Source organism: Durotheca rogersii (assembly GCF_024521655.1).
Source record: "Durotheca rogersii strain YMJ 92031201 chromosome Unknown GGS23scaffold_5, whole genome shotgun sequence".
In the NCBI taxonomy this organism is placed as follows: Eukaryota; Fungi; Ascomycota; class Sordariomycetes; order Xylariales; family Xylariaceae; genus Durotheca; species Durotheca rogersii.
The window spans coordinates 1,281,518-1,297,345 of NW_026251236.1; the positions used below are offsets into that span (position 1 = coordinate 1,281,518).

The 15,828-nt window shown below is 56.0% G+C and overlaps 5 protein-coding genes across 5 annotated transcripts; 2 read left to right on the top strand and 3 right to left on the bottom strand.

Annotated features, from left to right (window-relative positions):
* Positions 1 to 257: 257 nt before the first annotated feature.
* GGS23DRAFT_420138 (phospholipase D/nuclease) lies at positions 258 to 2,283 on the top strand. Its single transcript, XM_051513747.1, has 2 exons — positions 258 to 1,826; positions 1,992 to 2,283. Exons 1-2 carry the CDS (start codon positions 459 to 461, stop codon positions 2,139 to 2,141), a joined length of 1,518 nt encoding a protein of 505 aa, XP_051373998.1. The 5' UTR covers positions 258 to 458; the 3' UTR covers positions 2,142 to 2,283.
* Positions 2,284 to 3,249: 966 nt separating this feature from the next.
* Positions 3,250 to 5,378, top strand: GGS23DRAFT_420153 (amino acid permease/ SLC12A domain-containing protein). Its single transcript, XM_051513748.1, has 3 exons — positions 3,250 to 4,836; positions 4,888 to 5,037; positions 5,091 to 5,378. Exons 1-3 carry the CDS (start codon positions 3,341 to 3,343, stop codon positions 5,128 to 5,130), a joined length of 1,686 nt encoding a protein of 561 aa, XP_051373999.1. The 5' UTR covers positions 3,250 to 3,340; the 3' UTR covers positions 5,131 to 5,378.
* A 141-nt stretch (positions 5,379 to 5,519) lies between these two features.
* On the bottom strand, positions 5,520 to 6,927 carry GGS23DRAFT_420186 (uncharacterized protein). The gene is made up of 2 exons (XM_051513749.1): positions 6,342 to 6,927; positions 5,520 to 6,247 (listed from the first exon to the last, which is right to left on the bottom strand). The coding sequence occupies exons 1-2, from the start codon at positions 6,752 to 6,754 to the stop codon at positions 5,608 to 5,610; spliced, it is 1,053 nt and encodes a 350-aa protein (XP_051374000.1). The 5' UTR covers positions 6,755 to 6,927; the 3' UTR covers positions 5,520 to 5,607.
* Positions 6,928 to 11,701: 4,774 nt separating this feature from the next.
* On the bottom strand, positions 11,702 to 13,075 carry GGS23DRAFT_618304 (uncharacterized protein; the record flags this gene model as incomplete). The annotated part of the gene is made up of 2 exons (XM_051520925.1): positions 11,702 to 12,430; positions 12,456 to 13,075. The coding sequence occupies 2 exons, from the start codon at positions 13,073 to 13,075 to the stop codon at positions 12,139 to 12,141; spliced, it is 912 nt and encodes a 303-aa protein (XP_051374001.1). The 3' UTR covers positions 11,702 to 12,138.
* Positions 13,076 to 13,652: 577 nt separating this feature from the next.
* GGS23DRAFT_420253 (glycosyltransferase family 32 protein) lies at positions 13,653 to 15,455 on the bottom strand. Its single transcript, XM_051513750.1, has one exon. The coding sequence runs from the start codon at positions 15,335 to 15,337 to the stop codon at positions 14,219 to 14,221; it is 1,119 nt and encodes a 372-aa protein (XP_051374002.1). The 5' UTR covers positions 15,338 to 15,455; the 3' UTR covers positions 13,653 to 14,218.
* Between the last annotated feature and the right edge of the window lie 373 nt (positions 15,456 to 15,828).

Genomic DNA, 15,828 nt, shown 5'->3' on the forward strand with positions numbered 1-15,828 from the left:
TCGCGATACTCTGGCGAACGTTTAGTGATGCATTCAGCGTGCTAAGGAGAAGAAAATCGGCATCGTTGTTCACCAGCGGACAGCGAGAGGTGAGATGTATCTAGCAAAAGAGGTTCCATGTGAGACGACGTTGTGTACCTAGGTACCTAAGGTAGTACGGTTTCGATTACGTGAAGCGAAATATATACCGTTATATGCATAGCCTCGTTTCTCCTCTCATACACACCGTTATTTAGATTCCCCCCATTGATGCCATTGTCGCTGTTTCAATCAGCGACCCGGATCAACTGAGGCTCATCCTGCGGTTCAACCCTATCTCCCCTCCATCGCATTCGCTCTTCGGACATCATCCCTTTTTTAATTTGTTGGCCATATCTATCTTCTTCCCTATCCCCATATTGTGCCAAATTGATATCCCTACCACCGAGCTCAAGCTACTACCGCGAGACAGGATAATCATGCCTGTCGCTTCGCTCTCTCGCTTTAGGGAGACCTGGACGAGCAACTTCGCCGAACGCGCTTCGACGTTGCACGATGAATTTCCAGACTACTATCTGTCTAACCCCGAGTCTCTAATCTGTAGCAGTGCGCCACACTCTTTCCGGCTGGGAACCGGGGCGTCTGTCTACACGCGAGCATTGATTCCCGCCATGCTCAGAGCCAAGCACGAAGTCATCCTCGTCACTTGCTTCTGGGCCCCGTCGCCTACTTTGGTCGTGTTGAAGGAGGCCTTGGAAGCGCTCGCTAAAGAGCGCTGCGAACGCGCCCGCCAAGCCCAAGCATCGGGATCTGATGCGGATATGCTGCAACCTCTCAGGATACGCATCTGCTTCTCGTCGAGATCTCTGTTTCAGAAGTTGTTCCATACGTCGTCTCGCGATGGCTATATCTATCCCCCTTCGACGTGGCCAAAGCAGTTGGGCTTGCCGAGTCAGGAGGTCCTAGAGGCCGGCCTGATCGACCTACGCATTAAGACCCTGTTCTTCTTGCCTTTCAGCGTGATGCACCCTAAATTTCTCATCGTCGACCGTCGGAGGGCGTGGCTCCCTAGCTGCAATGTCAGCTGGGAAGCATGGCTAGAAGGGTGCGTCGAGTTCACTGGCGACGCGGTGGACGGCTTGATCACGTTCTACCGACAGGTATGGGATAGGGATCTTGAGAGTCAACTTTTCAATCCAGTCTATTCTGATCTCCCGCCTGCGACCTCTACAAGTTTGGACAGGTTTGAGGTGGCGTTGCCTGATAGTCCTGCCAGCGTCACTACGGCTTTGCCTGGGGCGGCGACTCCGACTGTGATATTGCCATCTTCTCACCATCGTAACCCCCGATTCAACCTCCTGCCGTGGCACGAGTCTCCATCCCCACCGCCGACCCCCCTTAACCACGCCACGCTGCAGCTCCTGGACATGGCGAAGGAGACCATCTATCTGCAGACACCCAACCTAACGTCTAGGGTAGTGATTCATAGCCTCCTCGATGCGTTAGAGCGTGGCGTCGATGTTAGTATCGTGACAAGCAAGAGACTGATGCTCCTAGAACAAATTGTCACAGCTGGAACAACAACCTCATTTTGCATTCGGTCTCTCGTTGGGAAGTACCGAGCGTGTGAAGCACGAAACAAGCACCTCGCGAGTCTTGGCTCCCGCTCTTATGCGGAACCCCCCACCGACATCGAAGCCCAGCCACCGCGGCTCGGGTCCTTACAAGTCTCCTATTTTCGCCCGAACCCTTCGCACCTATCAAAGAACATAGCTGAAGAGCCGGTGCAGTCTCATCTTAAGCTCACAATCATAGACGGCCAGTGCACTCTTCTAGGATCCGGAAATGTAAGCAACAGTCGAACCCGAGGACCTACCCTCATCTCCTCTTTACGAGATGTTCAGAACAAGGCCGCAACAGCAGCATGGTAGAAATGAACGAGAAATCCTACGACGCATTCCCTACCTTAAGGGCCCTTGGATCGGAAATTGTGCTAATCCGTGTCTCGATAGATGGACCGGGCAAGCTGGTTCACAAGTCAAGAGTTAGGGGTCATGTTCCAATCGGCGGAGTTCGCTGCAACAATCAGCGCCGCCCTACGCGGCGTTCTCGCGGATAGGCTTGAGCTAGTCTTCTCATCGCCTACAGCACGCAGCCATTAAGTGCCTAAATCGGCATGTCAGATTCGGGGTTGGACGGCGTCTTTAGGCTTTCCCTCATCCGTATCGCATACTGGGATGACGCTGGTTATCTAGCACTGAGCCCCTGCCAGACTTGAACGCCAAGATGACCTAGCTTCGACTGTTACCGAGGTCGACGAGGATAAATTCTACGGAAGAGCGCTGCAGCCTTGATTTAATCCTTCCCACGGCGCTTCTCGACTGACTTCTCCTACTTGGCAACATCCTTCGACCAAGTACTACGCAGCAGTTAATATGGTTTTCTCTCAGTAAAGGTAGATAGGACCGCCTATCTGCCTACCACGTAGTAGATTACCCAACTCCCAACGCCTTGCCGGTTGCTCGGCGCAACCGACGATAAGAAAAATGCCATTGTTTCTTGCAGGAACCCCACGTCCACGTCTTACTCGCCACGCGTGTCTTACAACGGTCAGTCGGCTACAATTACCTATATAATTACCTATGAGTATTGCCATCCACTCACGCTACGTTACGTCGGCAATGGGCCCGGTGGCGTCGAAATGGGTGCTCACCCTTGCTGCATTCGGCGAAGATGGATCTAAAGCTCCTGTTAAGGCCGACCCACGTCGTCCACCCAGGTTATAACCTCCGAAAGAAGCTACAGCTCGAGGCAGCAGGGGCGGGCATCCATCAACAGAAAGCGACGCACTCCTCACATGCATCCCATACGACCTGTCACCGATGGTTGGTTGCCGATCACTTGTTGCCGTAGACGGGCTGTCCACTCAGGATTGCGGATCGAGCCCCTGCGACATCTTGCACGACTTCTCCAGTCGACTTCCCCAGGATGAGTACCAAGGCTCCGGAATAGACTTGGCACATATTGTCTTCAGGGAGCCCCAGACTTGCGCTTTTAAAAGGACGCGTCGGGCAAGAGAAAGAATCTGTTCTGGGCATCCTCGGGCAGAGTGTGTGTTCTGTTTCACCACGTGTGTATCTCGCCTCTCCGGCTGGTTGATCCTGGCCACAGTCCAATAAAAAAACTGTCTCACTGCTATCGCAGAAAGCCATACCGTTCCACAGCCATCGTCGCCTATGGACTTCGTGGCCGAGTTCTTTTCTCTATTACTCAAAGGCATTTTCGGTCTCAGCACAGCCATTGGCAGCTCGTTCCCTGCCACCTGAATCGATCACGTCCGCCCCGAGCGATCCGTTTCCGCATGGCGACACCCGACATCGACAAGTCGGCTGCCTCGCCTCCCGTCTACAGGGGGAAGAACGATGCCCCAGGCTCGGAAAAGAACGCACTCGGCCGACAGGACAGCCAGGTCGAGTCGCTCACGACCGTCGGCGAAGGCGATGGCACGCACCGCAAGCTCAAGGCCCGGCACATACAATTGATCGGCATCGGTGGTACGATCGGCACGGCGCTTTACGTTCAGATTGGCAGGTCTCTGCTCCAGGGCGGCCCGGCCAGCCTCTTCATCGCCTTCTCGCTCTGGTGTACCGTCATCCTGGCAGTGACAATGTCTCTCGCCGAGATGGTGACGTATCTACCCATCTCGTCACCTTTTATCCGCTTCGCCGGCCGCTACGTAGACGAGGCCTTCGGCTTCGCCGCGGGATGGAACTTCTTCGTCTTCGAAGCCGCCCTCGTACCGTTCGAGATTACGGCGTGCAATGTCATCATCCACTTCTGGAGCGATTTCGTCCCCGCTGGTGCTATCATTGCTATCGTTCTCGTCCTGTATGGTCTCATCAATGTCTTGGCCGTCAAGTGGTACGGCGAGTCCGAGTTTTGGGCCGCGCTGGGCAAGGTCTTGCTAATCGTCGGGCTGATTCTATTTACCTTCGTCGTCATGCTGGGTGGGAACCCGCTGGGTGACCGATTCGGCTTCCGGTACTGGTACGAACCCGGCTCGTTCGCTGAATTTTACACCACCGGGACCCTTGGTCGCTTCCAGGGTTTCATGCAGTGCCTGATCCAGGCCTCCTTCACCATCGCCGGCCCGGATTACGTTGCGATGGCTGCCGGCGAGGCTGAGAATCCCCGCGCGGTCATGCCCAGGGCCTTCAATGCGGTCTTCTACCGGCTTACGACGTTCTTCATGCTCGGGTCTTTATGCGTGGGCATCTTGGTTCCGTACAACGACCTCGAGATGACTCAGGCATTTAACGAGTCCAAGCCCGGCGCAGCAGCGTCCCCCTACGTGGTCGCGATGAATCGGTTGGGAATCCCCGTCCTGCCACACATCGTCAACGCTATGGTCCTTACTGCCGCCTTCTCTGCTGGTAATAGTTACGTGTACTGCGCATCTCGTTCGCTCTACGGGCTAGCTCTCGAGGGCAAAGCACCCCGATTCCTCACAAAATGCACCAAAAAAGGTGTCCCCATCTACTGCGTGTTTTTGGTCTTATTGATCTCCTTATTGGCCTTCTTGCAAGTGAGCGAGAACGCAGCCGTCGTGCTGAGCTGGTTCGTCAGCTTGGTGACCGCGTCGCAGCTCATTAACTTCTCCTCAATGTGCGTGACGTACATCTGCTTCCACCGGGCACTCAAAGCGCAGGGTATTAGTCGCGATACGCTGCCGTACAAGGGGTTCTTCCAACCGTACGCGGCCTACTATGCCTTATCGGCGACCTTCGTCATGACATTTGTAGGCGGCTACACTGTATTCTTACCGGGCCGATGGAACGTCCCGACATTCCTCTTTTCGTGGGTGTAGACTTCTTCCCGTATCGGATAACCACTGACTATATATATAAGGTACACCATGATTGGCGTCTGCCCGGCCCTCTTCATCGGCTGGAAGCTGATTCACAAGACCTCGTTTCATAAACCGCAAGACGTGGATCTGTATAAGGACGTAGCTGCTGTCGAGGACTACCACAATAAATATGTCCCTGCGCCACCCAGGTACGTTTTGCGTTTAGCCGGTATATCGTCATGTTCCTAATCCACCTCGGTAGAAATGCGTTTTCCAAATGGTTCAACTGGCTATTTAGCTAGGTCTGGGGCAGATCCGAAATATCGCCTAGAGAAGGGTAGAATGGAAGAGGGTGTGAGTGGGTGGATGTGTGAATGGTTGAGTGAGAGGCCGAGCATGAGAGTGGAAGAACGACGATGAGGATGTGAGAGAGTGCGTGCGTATGGGTGAGCAGGCGGATGACTTGACTGAGACAGAGCAGGCGTTTAGTAGACTTCCAGCATCGAAGGTGTCTCTCGCACCACGCGAGGAAAATAGGAAATACACAAAGATACCAGAAATCAGAAGGTGCTGAGGAAACTTGCGATAATGCTGGTGAATGCATTGGTGGGCAATAAAGACATAACTACCTGACATAGGTAAACAAATATATATAGGGTCGAATTGAAGCCAAGCCAAATTCCCTGGAACGCCGATATGCATGAATACTACCCAAACCAAGGACCGGATGCAACGCTTGCTAAACATGTCAAATTCCCACCTGGAGATCTCGCCCATTATCACCGTTCCATCGCCGAATCACCCAGCCGGGACGGGCCCGGGTACATCTCCTTCTCGTCGAACCGGTCTTCGGGGAAGCGCAGCATGCGCGACGGCGTGAGCTCGATCGGCGTTCTCGGCTTCGGGAGCGCGCGGGGATCGTAGCGGTTCTCGCGGGCGAAGGGGCTCTCGGGCTTGACCTTGAGGGCCTCGAGGCTGTCGTACGAGTTGCGGCGCTGGTACTTGCCGCCGCCGGCACCGCCACCGTTGCCGCGGCGGCGGCCGAACCAGAAGGCGAGGAAGACGAGGCCGATGACGGCGATAGTGCCGAGGATAGAGCCGACGACGGCGGGCGCGAAGTTCGGCGGCGCGGGGTCGCTGGCGGCAACGGTGGCGGTGCTGCTGGCGGGCGCGGCCCCCACCGCCGTGGGCGAGTCTTTGGTGTCGAGGATCGTGAACATGACGGGCGCGTTGGTCGTCGCGGCCGCCACCGCGAACTCGTCGACAACCGCGAGCGGCAGCACGAGCCCCGCCGTCATCGGCACCTCCCGGAACAGCGTGCTCGGGTCCGTCCTGCTCAGGCACAGCGGCTCCGTGAGGACCGGCGCGTTCTTCTGGAGACTCTGGTAGATCTTCCGCGTGCGGCATTGCAGCGGGCCACTGGAGCGTTCCGCTACGTTAACACCCAGGCCAGAGGACAACTCGCAGAGAGGGATAGGGGAAAAGGAGAGGAGGGCGGGGCGGGGGGCATTACCAGTTGGAAGTCTCGCCGTCCTTAAACGCGACGGCGTTGCCCTCGCAGGCCGTAGCAAAGGTGCACTGGGCCGGCAACGAGGACGCCGACGGGCAGCAGGCCGCGAAGTTGGCCGACGTGACGAATACCTCGCCGTTGGGGCATGACACCGGTATTGCTGGCGATCTCTCCGTTAGCTGCGGCGTCGCGGGGGCGAACGAGAGAGAGAGACAGAAGGACTTACTCATGCCTCCCGAGATCTGCCATCCTTCAAAGGGGTCGGCGGTGATCTTGGCGGCGGGCGGGCTGGTCGTGATCGTGGCCGTGGTCGTGGCCGTGGCTTGGCTTTGGGTCTGCCCGAAGACATCACGAGAAAACAGTGGAGCGGCGAGCAGGGCCGCTCTCCAAAGGCGAGAGCTCTCGAGCGCGCACATTGAAGATTACCTATATGCTCGCTCGCGGGGTTTGGCAAAAAGAGGGAAAGCTGGGAAAACCCGGGAAAACAAAATAAAAAATACAGTACTGCAAAATAAGACAAATTACCAAAAGATGGACGAGGGTTAGAAATTAGGGTCAAATGCTAGGCATTTACAACTTGCTGTCGTGATTCATGGCGCACTGTCTACGATAGGAAAAGATGTGCTGACGACGGGTAGTAATATAGCAATCTTCGCGAAGGCACCAGGTTCTCGTGTAAATGAACCCAAGACCCCCTTTCATAATTCTCCATCACGATAGCAACAACTGTGCCTCCTAAAGGGGGTGTGGGCAGGCTAAGAAGTTATGAAGGCGTGCGAAGGTGCACGTAGTATATTGAGCGTATCCGTTTCATCGAATCACCCTCAGCCACCAGGGCCCAGGGGGATGGATGAGGGATGCACCCCGTCGACCTGCCGGATTCTCTCGTCGAGCGGGGAGTTGGCGAGCGGGCCCCCGTTCCCCCTGGTCGTCTCCGCGAAGGGTCGTAGGTAAGTCGACCCGAAAAAAGAAGAGGCGGTAAATTGGCCCATCGGCCCACATGGTGTGGTTTTTTTTTTCTCCTCCTATGCGATCGCGAGAAGCTAGCGAAGCTATTGTTTATCGAATCGTTCGGGTGCACCAGGCGACGGGGGCGGGCTCTTCGCCTCGTTAGGAAATTGAGGAGGGGAGGCAAGACTAGCCGCGTTTCGCGGGCCTGGAGGCGCTCGTTCGACAACATCGCATTCCCGCCTCTCTCTCTCCTACGGAAGCGTGTCGGTGTCGGTGTTGGTGTTGTGATTGTAAAAGGGCGTTGTCTCATTGGGTCTCTGGTTTCGTCCTTGGTGTTGGCTGTTCGGTGCCCTCCGACGGGGGCGGCGGCGACAACGACAGCCATGATGGCTTCGTTCCCCTCTGTCTTGTCCGCTGTCGCGGGCTAGCTGGCTGACCGCCGCACCTCACCCAGCCGGCGCCAGTAGACAGCGTGCTTTGGTTGCGCAGATAGTTATCAGACCTTTTTAGTTGTTATTTATTCATCTCTCTATGTAGCGAATTCTCTCTGTCTCTCTTTGATCTCTCCCTCTCTCTCTCTTTTGTTGCACGCACCGCACACCTTCTGTAAAACAAGACTCCCTCTGCTTGCTCAGTAGGTAGCTTCGTCCGATGTCCTCGATCCCCATCCGTCGATCTGACCGCCGGCAGTCCTGCCTCTTTGGGCGGACACGATAGCGAGACGGGATTAGCCAGGTCCGCATCCATGCCCCGATCGTATTTTAGGGACCCCAAAACGTCATCCCGCGACTAAACCTGCTACTTGGGGACTTGTAGGTCCCCCCCCCTGGAATGGTGTCATGGTGTCAGGCCGTTGACTCTCTACCAAGCGCTTCTGTACTTTCGGTCTTCTGAGACAAGCCGTACTATGGGGGAATCCCACGCTCACCTGATACCATGATACTAGGCACCAGGCTTCCAGAACATGCCTTAGGTAATATATATATATACTGTAACCTGCAGCAGCTAATGTTCTAAGAAGTGTTCAAAATAGTGTCGTCGCCCCTAGCACCCCCATGTTGCGGCACGATGAGAACAATTACCGTAGGGAAGAGACTATTTCCGGCTGGAAACCCTACGAACCGATGCAGGCCTCCCCAGATCGATCGCAACCCCATCTAAGCCTCTCTCTCTCTCCTTACGACGCAGGCATTCCATCCACGTGTAAAATGCGCCTGGGGGGCCCTACTACGTAGCGCACGCCTGCTGAGGCGTGGTAAACAATATGACATATCAAAGGAAGCACCCTGGCACAGATTTCGTGAGCTGATGATATTTGTTTCCGAGGCAGTCGCCAGCATAGCATGATTCTCACACGATAACGACAAACCCATCTATTAATCAGCGACGCGCGCGCGAGTAAGCCTTATGTATAAAATATTTATATATATATATAAAAGAGAGAAATCTTACGGCGCCTGAATGGTAGTCCGGGAGGCGTCACTATAGACGCGACCACAGCACGTCCTCAGGCAAGATACCTGCGATGCTGCTGGCGGGCCGTTTCCAGCATGCACGATCATAATTATTCCTTTTGTTAAGCACCGAGAAGCATGGACCAGGGGTGAAGCATGCGATGTAGGTACGGAAACATGCAATCGAATGGTATGTTTACGTCAATTTCTATTGGCAAGGTTAGTTGATTATGCGTGGTCCATTATGAGAAACATTAAGATCCAGCATAGCCGTTCTTGAAATATTCGTTTTCTTCTCAGCTTCGCTGCTCTGTAACCCGCTTCACTGTCCTTTGAAACATATACATACATACATACATACATACATACATACATACATACATACATACATACGTATATCTGCCAGTCCCTTGAACCTCTTCTCGCTTGCCATCTACCCTACGCAGCACTGCAGCTAAGGTAGGATTGACGACCCCCGCTTGACTTGTGCGTATGGTTAGGAGGAGGTAGTTAACTACCTGCTTCTCTATCTGCAAAATGTGTATAACTGCCGTATTTTCCGTGGACAGTGCGCAGAGAGCCAAGCTCCGTAACGCTTCCAGGATGCTACCAGAAACTCTTCGTTTCCTTGCCTAGATTTCCTATATACCGACCTGCCTGCCTATCATCTATGAGTACACGACTCTAGATGGAGGAAACCAGCCGTCGGCCCCACGGTAGGGAAGATGGTGCCAAGAGAAAAGCTCTGAGCTCTTTGAGATAGGGAGGCCGCTCCTCTAGCTGGATGCGTACGTCCTCCGCGCTCGAGCCACTGCAGTTTAATGATTACGAGCCTCTTCTTCCTGGGCGACGTCCTTGGCGAAACCACAAATCTCGCTGCGGGGCCCAAACCCGGCTAGCGGCAACAAATGAGCGCATTCCGACCTTCGACTTCACTTGCTGTTGATCAGATGGCCGCTGTCCCTTGTTCCCTTGCAGTACGCGGCCTGCCAGTGGATCCAAGACGATCCCGCATATCCGAGGAATCAGGCGTGGACGTGATAGGCGTACATATGTAAACATGTAGGAACCTGTTGCCTATGTAGGTATGTATAATAACACCTACTGCACATGCATCGTTAGGAGAGGCGCGGAGGTCCGGGCCGGGTCACCAATAACCACCACGTACCTATCCACGCCGTTGGGCGTCCCGTCATCATCCAAACGCCTTTAAAAGCGAAAGGAGCTCGAGTTGGGCCTCCCATTGGCACTCTGTAATACTGCTGCGGCGTTGTATAGTATGCCGATGTCCGTGGAGGGACGGCGTGTAGGGTACTAAACGTACTTTACGTGCCTCTGTTAGATCTCGTTTGCCTATGCAGAACCCGTGCAGGGCTTGGGAAATCTCTTAGCCAACCCATGCAAAGACCCTGCGCGAGTAGCGTTGTCAATCCCATCTGATTAGCACATTTCCTCGATCGGCCTGAAGCTACTATTTTATATCCCTGCAGCGCTTCCTCGGTCGCCCGGACGCTACCGATGTGGATTTTGCGTATCCCGTTCTCTACCGCGTACACACTGGACCATCTTCTCCTTTATCTAGCTATCAGGGCCCATCATAGAGACGAGCTTATATGAGTGCTCCCCTCTGGTGCCGCCCAGCCATAGCGAAGTCGGCCAGTAGATATCAAGCTGCATCCTCCGCACATGTCGAGTATTTCAGAGAACACCCTCAGATGGGGCCCGAAAGCGCAAGCGGAATAGACGCCCGGGTTTGTATGCCTCGCGCTGTCGGCATAGACGGACAGACAATCGATGCAGTCGAGGATAACGTTAAACGGCCGGGCAGCGTAGCGCTTAACTAGCTCTTCCGCAAGGTCCGTGTACTGTCGATAGCCAATCGCCTACAAGGCAGTGTGAGCACGAATCCAGAGACCTCGTATCAGGTGTTTCTACCTCATCGGCCCCCAAGCCCCTGACCAGATATCTCTACGTTCCTCCCCGAGCACACACCCATGCCCGACGAGCTGCACGGCGCAAGTCCCAACCACGCCACTGGCACCGAATACTGGGACTTAGCTTTTACGTTGATTTGGCCGACCTGCATCGATGATGTGCAGGAAGCCAGCAATAACCCTGCACTCAGCTCTAGAGAGGCATCGTCCGGCTTCTTGAGCGCACATCGTGCAGGGACCAGTGTCTGGCTCTCCAGGGTCCCGAGACCACCCGTTCGGATACATATATGAACTGAGCAAGAATCAGACGACCTCGTCGCCCTTGCTCAAACGAGCTGGCCGGCCTCCGTTCGATGCCCACGCGTCCGTGATCCTCCCCGCGAACCCCATCTCTTACATTGAAATTGCCGCACGGGCAAAAGCGGGCAGGGAAGACGTGGAACTGCGAGCCCGGGTTAAGTGCCGTATGGGAGACCTGCACGACAACCCACCCTCCGCCCTCGGGGGTTCTTTTCTGCAGGTCCGACGGCGGTGGTGGCGTGGGTGTGGGCGTGGGCGTGTCCTCGTGGTGCAAGATATCGGCCGGACGGCCCCGCTCCGAGGACCCTCAAGCTTTCGCCGTTGCCGTCATCACTATAGGTCTTGCGAAAACAGTGACTCTCATACGAAAATCTGGGAACTGCGAGCATTTCTATTCTTCGTAGGGCGAGGACTAGGCTGACTTGATCTCTCGGCTCCCCTTGGCACGTGTTGCCCGTTCACACAGTGCACTGAGTGAGATGGCTAGTCAATATCAGGATCTGGATACCGTGCTGAGAAGTTGGCCGCAAGGTGGCACCGACACGACGTTCGAAAAGGCTGGTTATCTTCAATATCAAGGAGTAGTGAACAAGATACGAATGGAACCTTGCCGGCCCTACAACTAAGAGACTCAACGGCCAAGGAATGTCACCAAGTCGTGGGAACGGGGAAACTTCCTGCAAAGCCGACAGGCGGGTTCTCTGTAGCACGATAGGGGTATATAAAAGACAGGCAAAGGAGAACCTCGACAAATAGCTCGAGACGCAGGATGGGTGTTAACATTTGGTGAAAGAGTTCTGGAGACAGACTAAGTCACGAGGATGAAGGGGTTTAGAAACAATGGATTTCGAATCTACATAACTGTATAGTGGGTAGGATACGTGAAAGGGCATAAAATGTAAGAAAAATTACGTCTACGCCCTCTGCTGTAGGTGCAACAGGGCCGATGTATGAAGTCCCTGCGGTTCTAATCAGTGTCTATTATATAGTGCCGAATCCGTCACTGATTCATAGAACCCCCTATTGCCATGTTATACATACGAAGCGGTTCTAGCATGTCAGAGAAGCCGCACAAAATAAGTTCACCAGAACTCCGAACACGGGCAAGGGAAAGGGGCCTTCGAGCATGTCTGGCCGAGAAGACGCAAGCAATCCTGCTGCTCACTCAAGTGGCCAGTCCACATCGTCTAGTTCGTCATCCGAGGGCGTCCACGTGGCATCCGTGCCGTAGTCGTCGTCGTCATCGTCATCGTCGTCGAGACCGTCCAGGTCGTCCGGGCGATCCGAGCCGCCCGCCCGCAACTCCGGGACGAGGGCGCGCGATTCCTTCTCGGCGCTCTCGGCCGCGCTCGCCCGCCGCCTCTGCCTCTTCTTCTCCGCGAGCGCGCCGGTCTTCGCCTGCGCCGCCTGGCGCGTGCGCGTCTTCGCCTGCGCGCTCGCCGCGGCGTGCCTTCTGCCCCGCGGCCCAGCCGCTCGACCGTCGGCGGCGGCGGCCCGGCCCGGCGGCGGCGGCCCGGCCCGGCGGCGGCGGCGGCTGCTGCTGCTCCCCCCGCAGCCCCCACTCGCGCTCGAGGGCGTCGACGCGGGCGGCGATGCGCGCGCGCGCGTCGGCGCGGGGCACGCCGGCGCGCAGCAGGGCGTCGTAGTCGGTGCGGGCGTGGCGCAGGTGCGCGCGGGCGGCGAGGCGGGCGCGGGGCTCGGCGGCGAGCGCGGCGCAGCGGCCGACGCGGCGGCTGCGCTTGCGCGTGGCGCGGGCCACGACGCGGGGCACGTCGGCGGCCGGCGCGCGCGGGTACAGCGCCAGCAGCGCGGCGCGGAAGCCGGCCTCGACGCGGCGGTCGCGCGCGGCCACCGCGCGCGCCCGCGCCGCCCGCGTCGCCCCGTGCGCCGCCAGCACCGCCGCCAGCACCCCCCGCGGCACCCGCAGCCCCCGCGCCCGCCCCCCCGCCGCCACCACGAACACCGCCCGCCCCTCCGCGTACGCCGCCTTCCGGCACCGCGACGTGATGAACACGTTGCCCTTCCGCACGAACGCGTACCCCGGAGGCATCGGGGCGTCCGGGCCGACGACGGGGTCTTTCGTGCTGGTCCGCGCCATCGCGTGCGGTGGTGTGATGTGTGGAGTGTGGAGTGTGGAGTGTTAAGTGTGGCTGAGGTGTAGGAAGTTGATGAAGTAAGTGGGAGTCAGGTCAGGGGCTAGACGAAACGGGGATACGAGTGCCGGAGTGCTGCGGGCCCAGGCGGGTAGGCAGTTTTTTTTATCGCTGCGGAGGAGGAAGAATAGAGATCAAGGGTATTGTTTTGTCACAAATTGCCCCGTAAAGGCATTATGGCCTCAGACAACCGATTGTGTTGGCTCTTTATTGATTGAAACAAGAAGAGGTGACAAAGACACTTGGTCGTGGTGCGCATAGAAAGCTGGCTAGGGGAAAACAAAGGAACTAGAAGGTTGTTGGGAAAGCGGCGGGAGCGTGTCTTGTTGGTGGATCGTGTGGCTGGTTGTTGGTAGGAGCTTTTCGGTCGATTCTAGCTGAGCAACAGGTTGGCTTGTGGAGAGACAACATGACTACGTAGAATCAACCAGCTGTGGTCTATGAGTTTTTGTTTCTTTCCTTCGAAAATTGTAGAGGTAAAATGTATGGTTTACGAAATCAGTAGTAGGACAGGCTGAGAGCTGAGAGCTCAGAGCTGAAAGGTGCATACTGAAGTCGGGCTACAATGGGGATCGAGCGGAGGAGTTGCTAGAAATTATTGACTATATCACCAAGATGTCTCGCCGTTGTAATACCACATACGAGTGTGTCCTGAGTATGTTGGCTTCCCCTCTACCACGCACGCACTTAATGCTATCTGTAAAGTTACCTACACTAACCACGGTACATGTAACGAGGAATCGAGAGCGAGATGGCAACTGACTGGGTATCATGAATGTATAGACGTCTAACCGCTCATTACCACGCCAATAGGTAGATATACCTCGAATACGAACTGCATGCAATGCCTGTGCACCAAACCCCGTACCCCCGGCGAGCTTATGAATTTGATCGCGAAGTCTAGAAGGCCCGGGACTATTTTCAAGGACCCAAACGGCCAGCCAACCAACCCGGTGGAATATTCGGCACTGCGTGAATATTCGGGGAATAGTCCTGTGGCTAATCATTTGACCACAGTTTATTCAACGTTGCGACAGGACATGGCGGAACCCCAACTAGGACGGCAGCTGTGCGTATAGGCAGAGCATTCACAGGTCGTCCTGCATGAAATTCCGGACAAGCAGGTTAAACCGGGTGTCGTGTGTCCTCACGATCTCGGGGGTCAGCTTCTTGAGATGCCTGTCCCAGGCCATCTGGCTCCAGGCGTGGTAGGCAACCTGGTCCTCGTAGAGGCTCCCGCCGTTCTTGTCGATCTCGGCGGACCACCTGCGCGCCTCGTCCATGCTCAGCCTCTTGTGCATAAACTCGATGTGATCCCAGGTCCAGGTCGGCCAGAAAAATGCGTCCGGTGGCAACGCGCAGACCTCGTCCCGGTGCTGCAGCTGCAACTCCTTAGGTAAGACGACGCTATGGTAGTTCCACTCTTTGGAGAGGTCGGCACCCTCGTACTCTTTGAGCCACCTCTCCACGAAGGAGCTGTTCTTTCGCGCTACCATGATAGCATTGCACAACCCGCCGCGATTCCCGCCCTCGTGACCTAGTATTATATCGCGCGGAGACTTGAGGAGATCGGTGAAGGGCCGGAAGCCAAAGGCGTCCATGTCGAGGTAGATACCGCCCTCGCGTTGTAGGAGCCGGAGCCGGAGAATGTCGGATACATGTGCCGCTTGCCAGGTGGCACCGGGTGAGCTCTTGAGCGCGGCCATCTCCTCGGGCGAATGGTAGACGAGCTCGATGTCGTCTTTCAGACGGCGTATCCAGGGATTCGACAAGGGAGAGGCGTTCGGCTCGGGGGACGGGGGATCGGCGAGATAGGTATAGTGGAGAGAGATCTTGTCCGCCTTCATGCCCACGATGGCGCTCCGTATAGCCAAATAGCAGAGGAAATCGAAAGTGCCGGCGCTCGGCTTGTTGAAAGGGTTGCTGAGCCCGTATATGAAGTGGACGTGGTTCGGGATAGGCTCGATCTTCGCATGGCTGGCGGTCTCCGGCCCGGCGGCGCGGCCGTAGAGGCAGTCGAGCTCATCTTGGGTAGGGACGAAATCCTGCTGGACCTTCCATTGGTAGGCGAAAGGAAGGATCTGGCGTATGTGATCTCCGAATTGTATTATAGAGGGCAGGAGAGAAGGGGTAAATAATACGAGGAAGAAAGCGGCCAGGGTGAGGTAAATGCGTCGCCTACGTAAGAATCCCATATCACGATGCATCTCTGTCACGTTGTCAGGCGGGCCGACAGCCTCGACGCCGGGAGGGGGAAATGCCGGAGCGGTCGGAGGCCAAAAAAGGCGCCTTGACTATCTCCGGAGCTTAGGCGATCGGGATGACTATGCCCGGTGGCGTTAAAGCAGGCTCGGCTGTGTTGTTAACCGTAGGCACACGAGGGGATAGACGGGGAGGCATGCGAGAGGCGAGAAGAAGAGGGAGGGAGGAGAAAAGAGGCAGGCTAGGGTGGTATCGCAGGTTCCCCAAATTGGCCGAGAACGCGTGGAGGGACGACGCTGCAGGCGTGCCGACGTGACAGCACGCAGCAGCCGCCTAGGGTAGGTATATAGGTACGCCTAACGAGCCGGGTGGTGGTACCAAGCGTTGTCGATAAGAGAATTAAGTACACGTATATTCCTATGTGTCTATGTCTCGTACATGCGTACCTCTTATGTGCATAGAAATATATATAGAACAAGGGTCCGCTACCTCAACC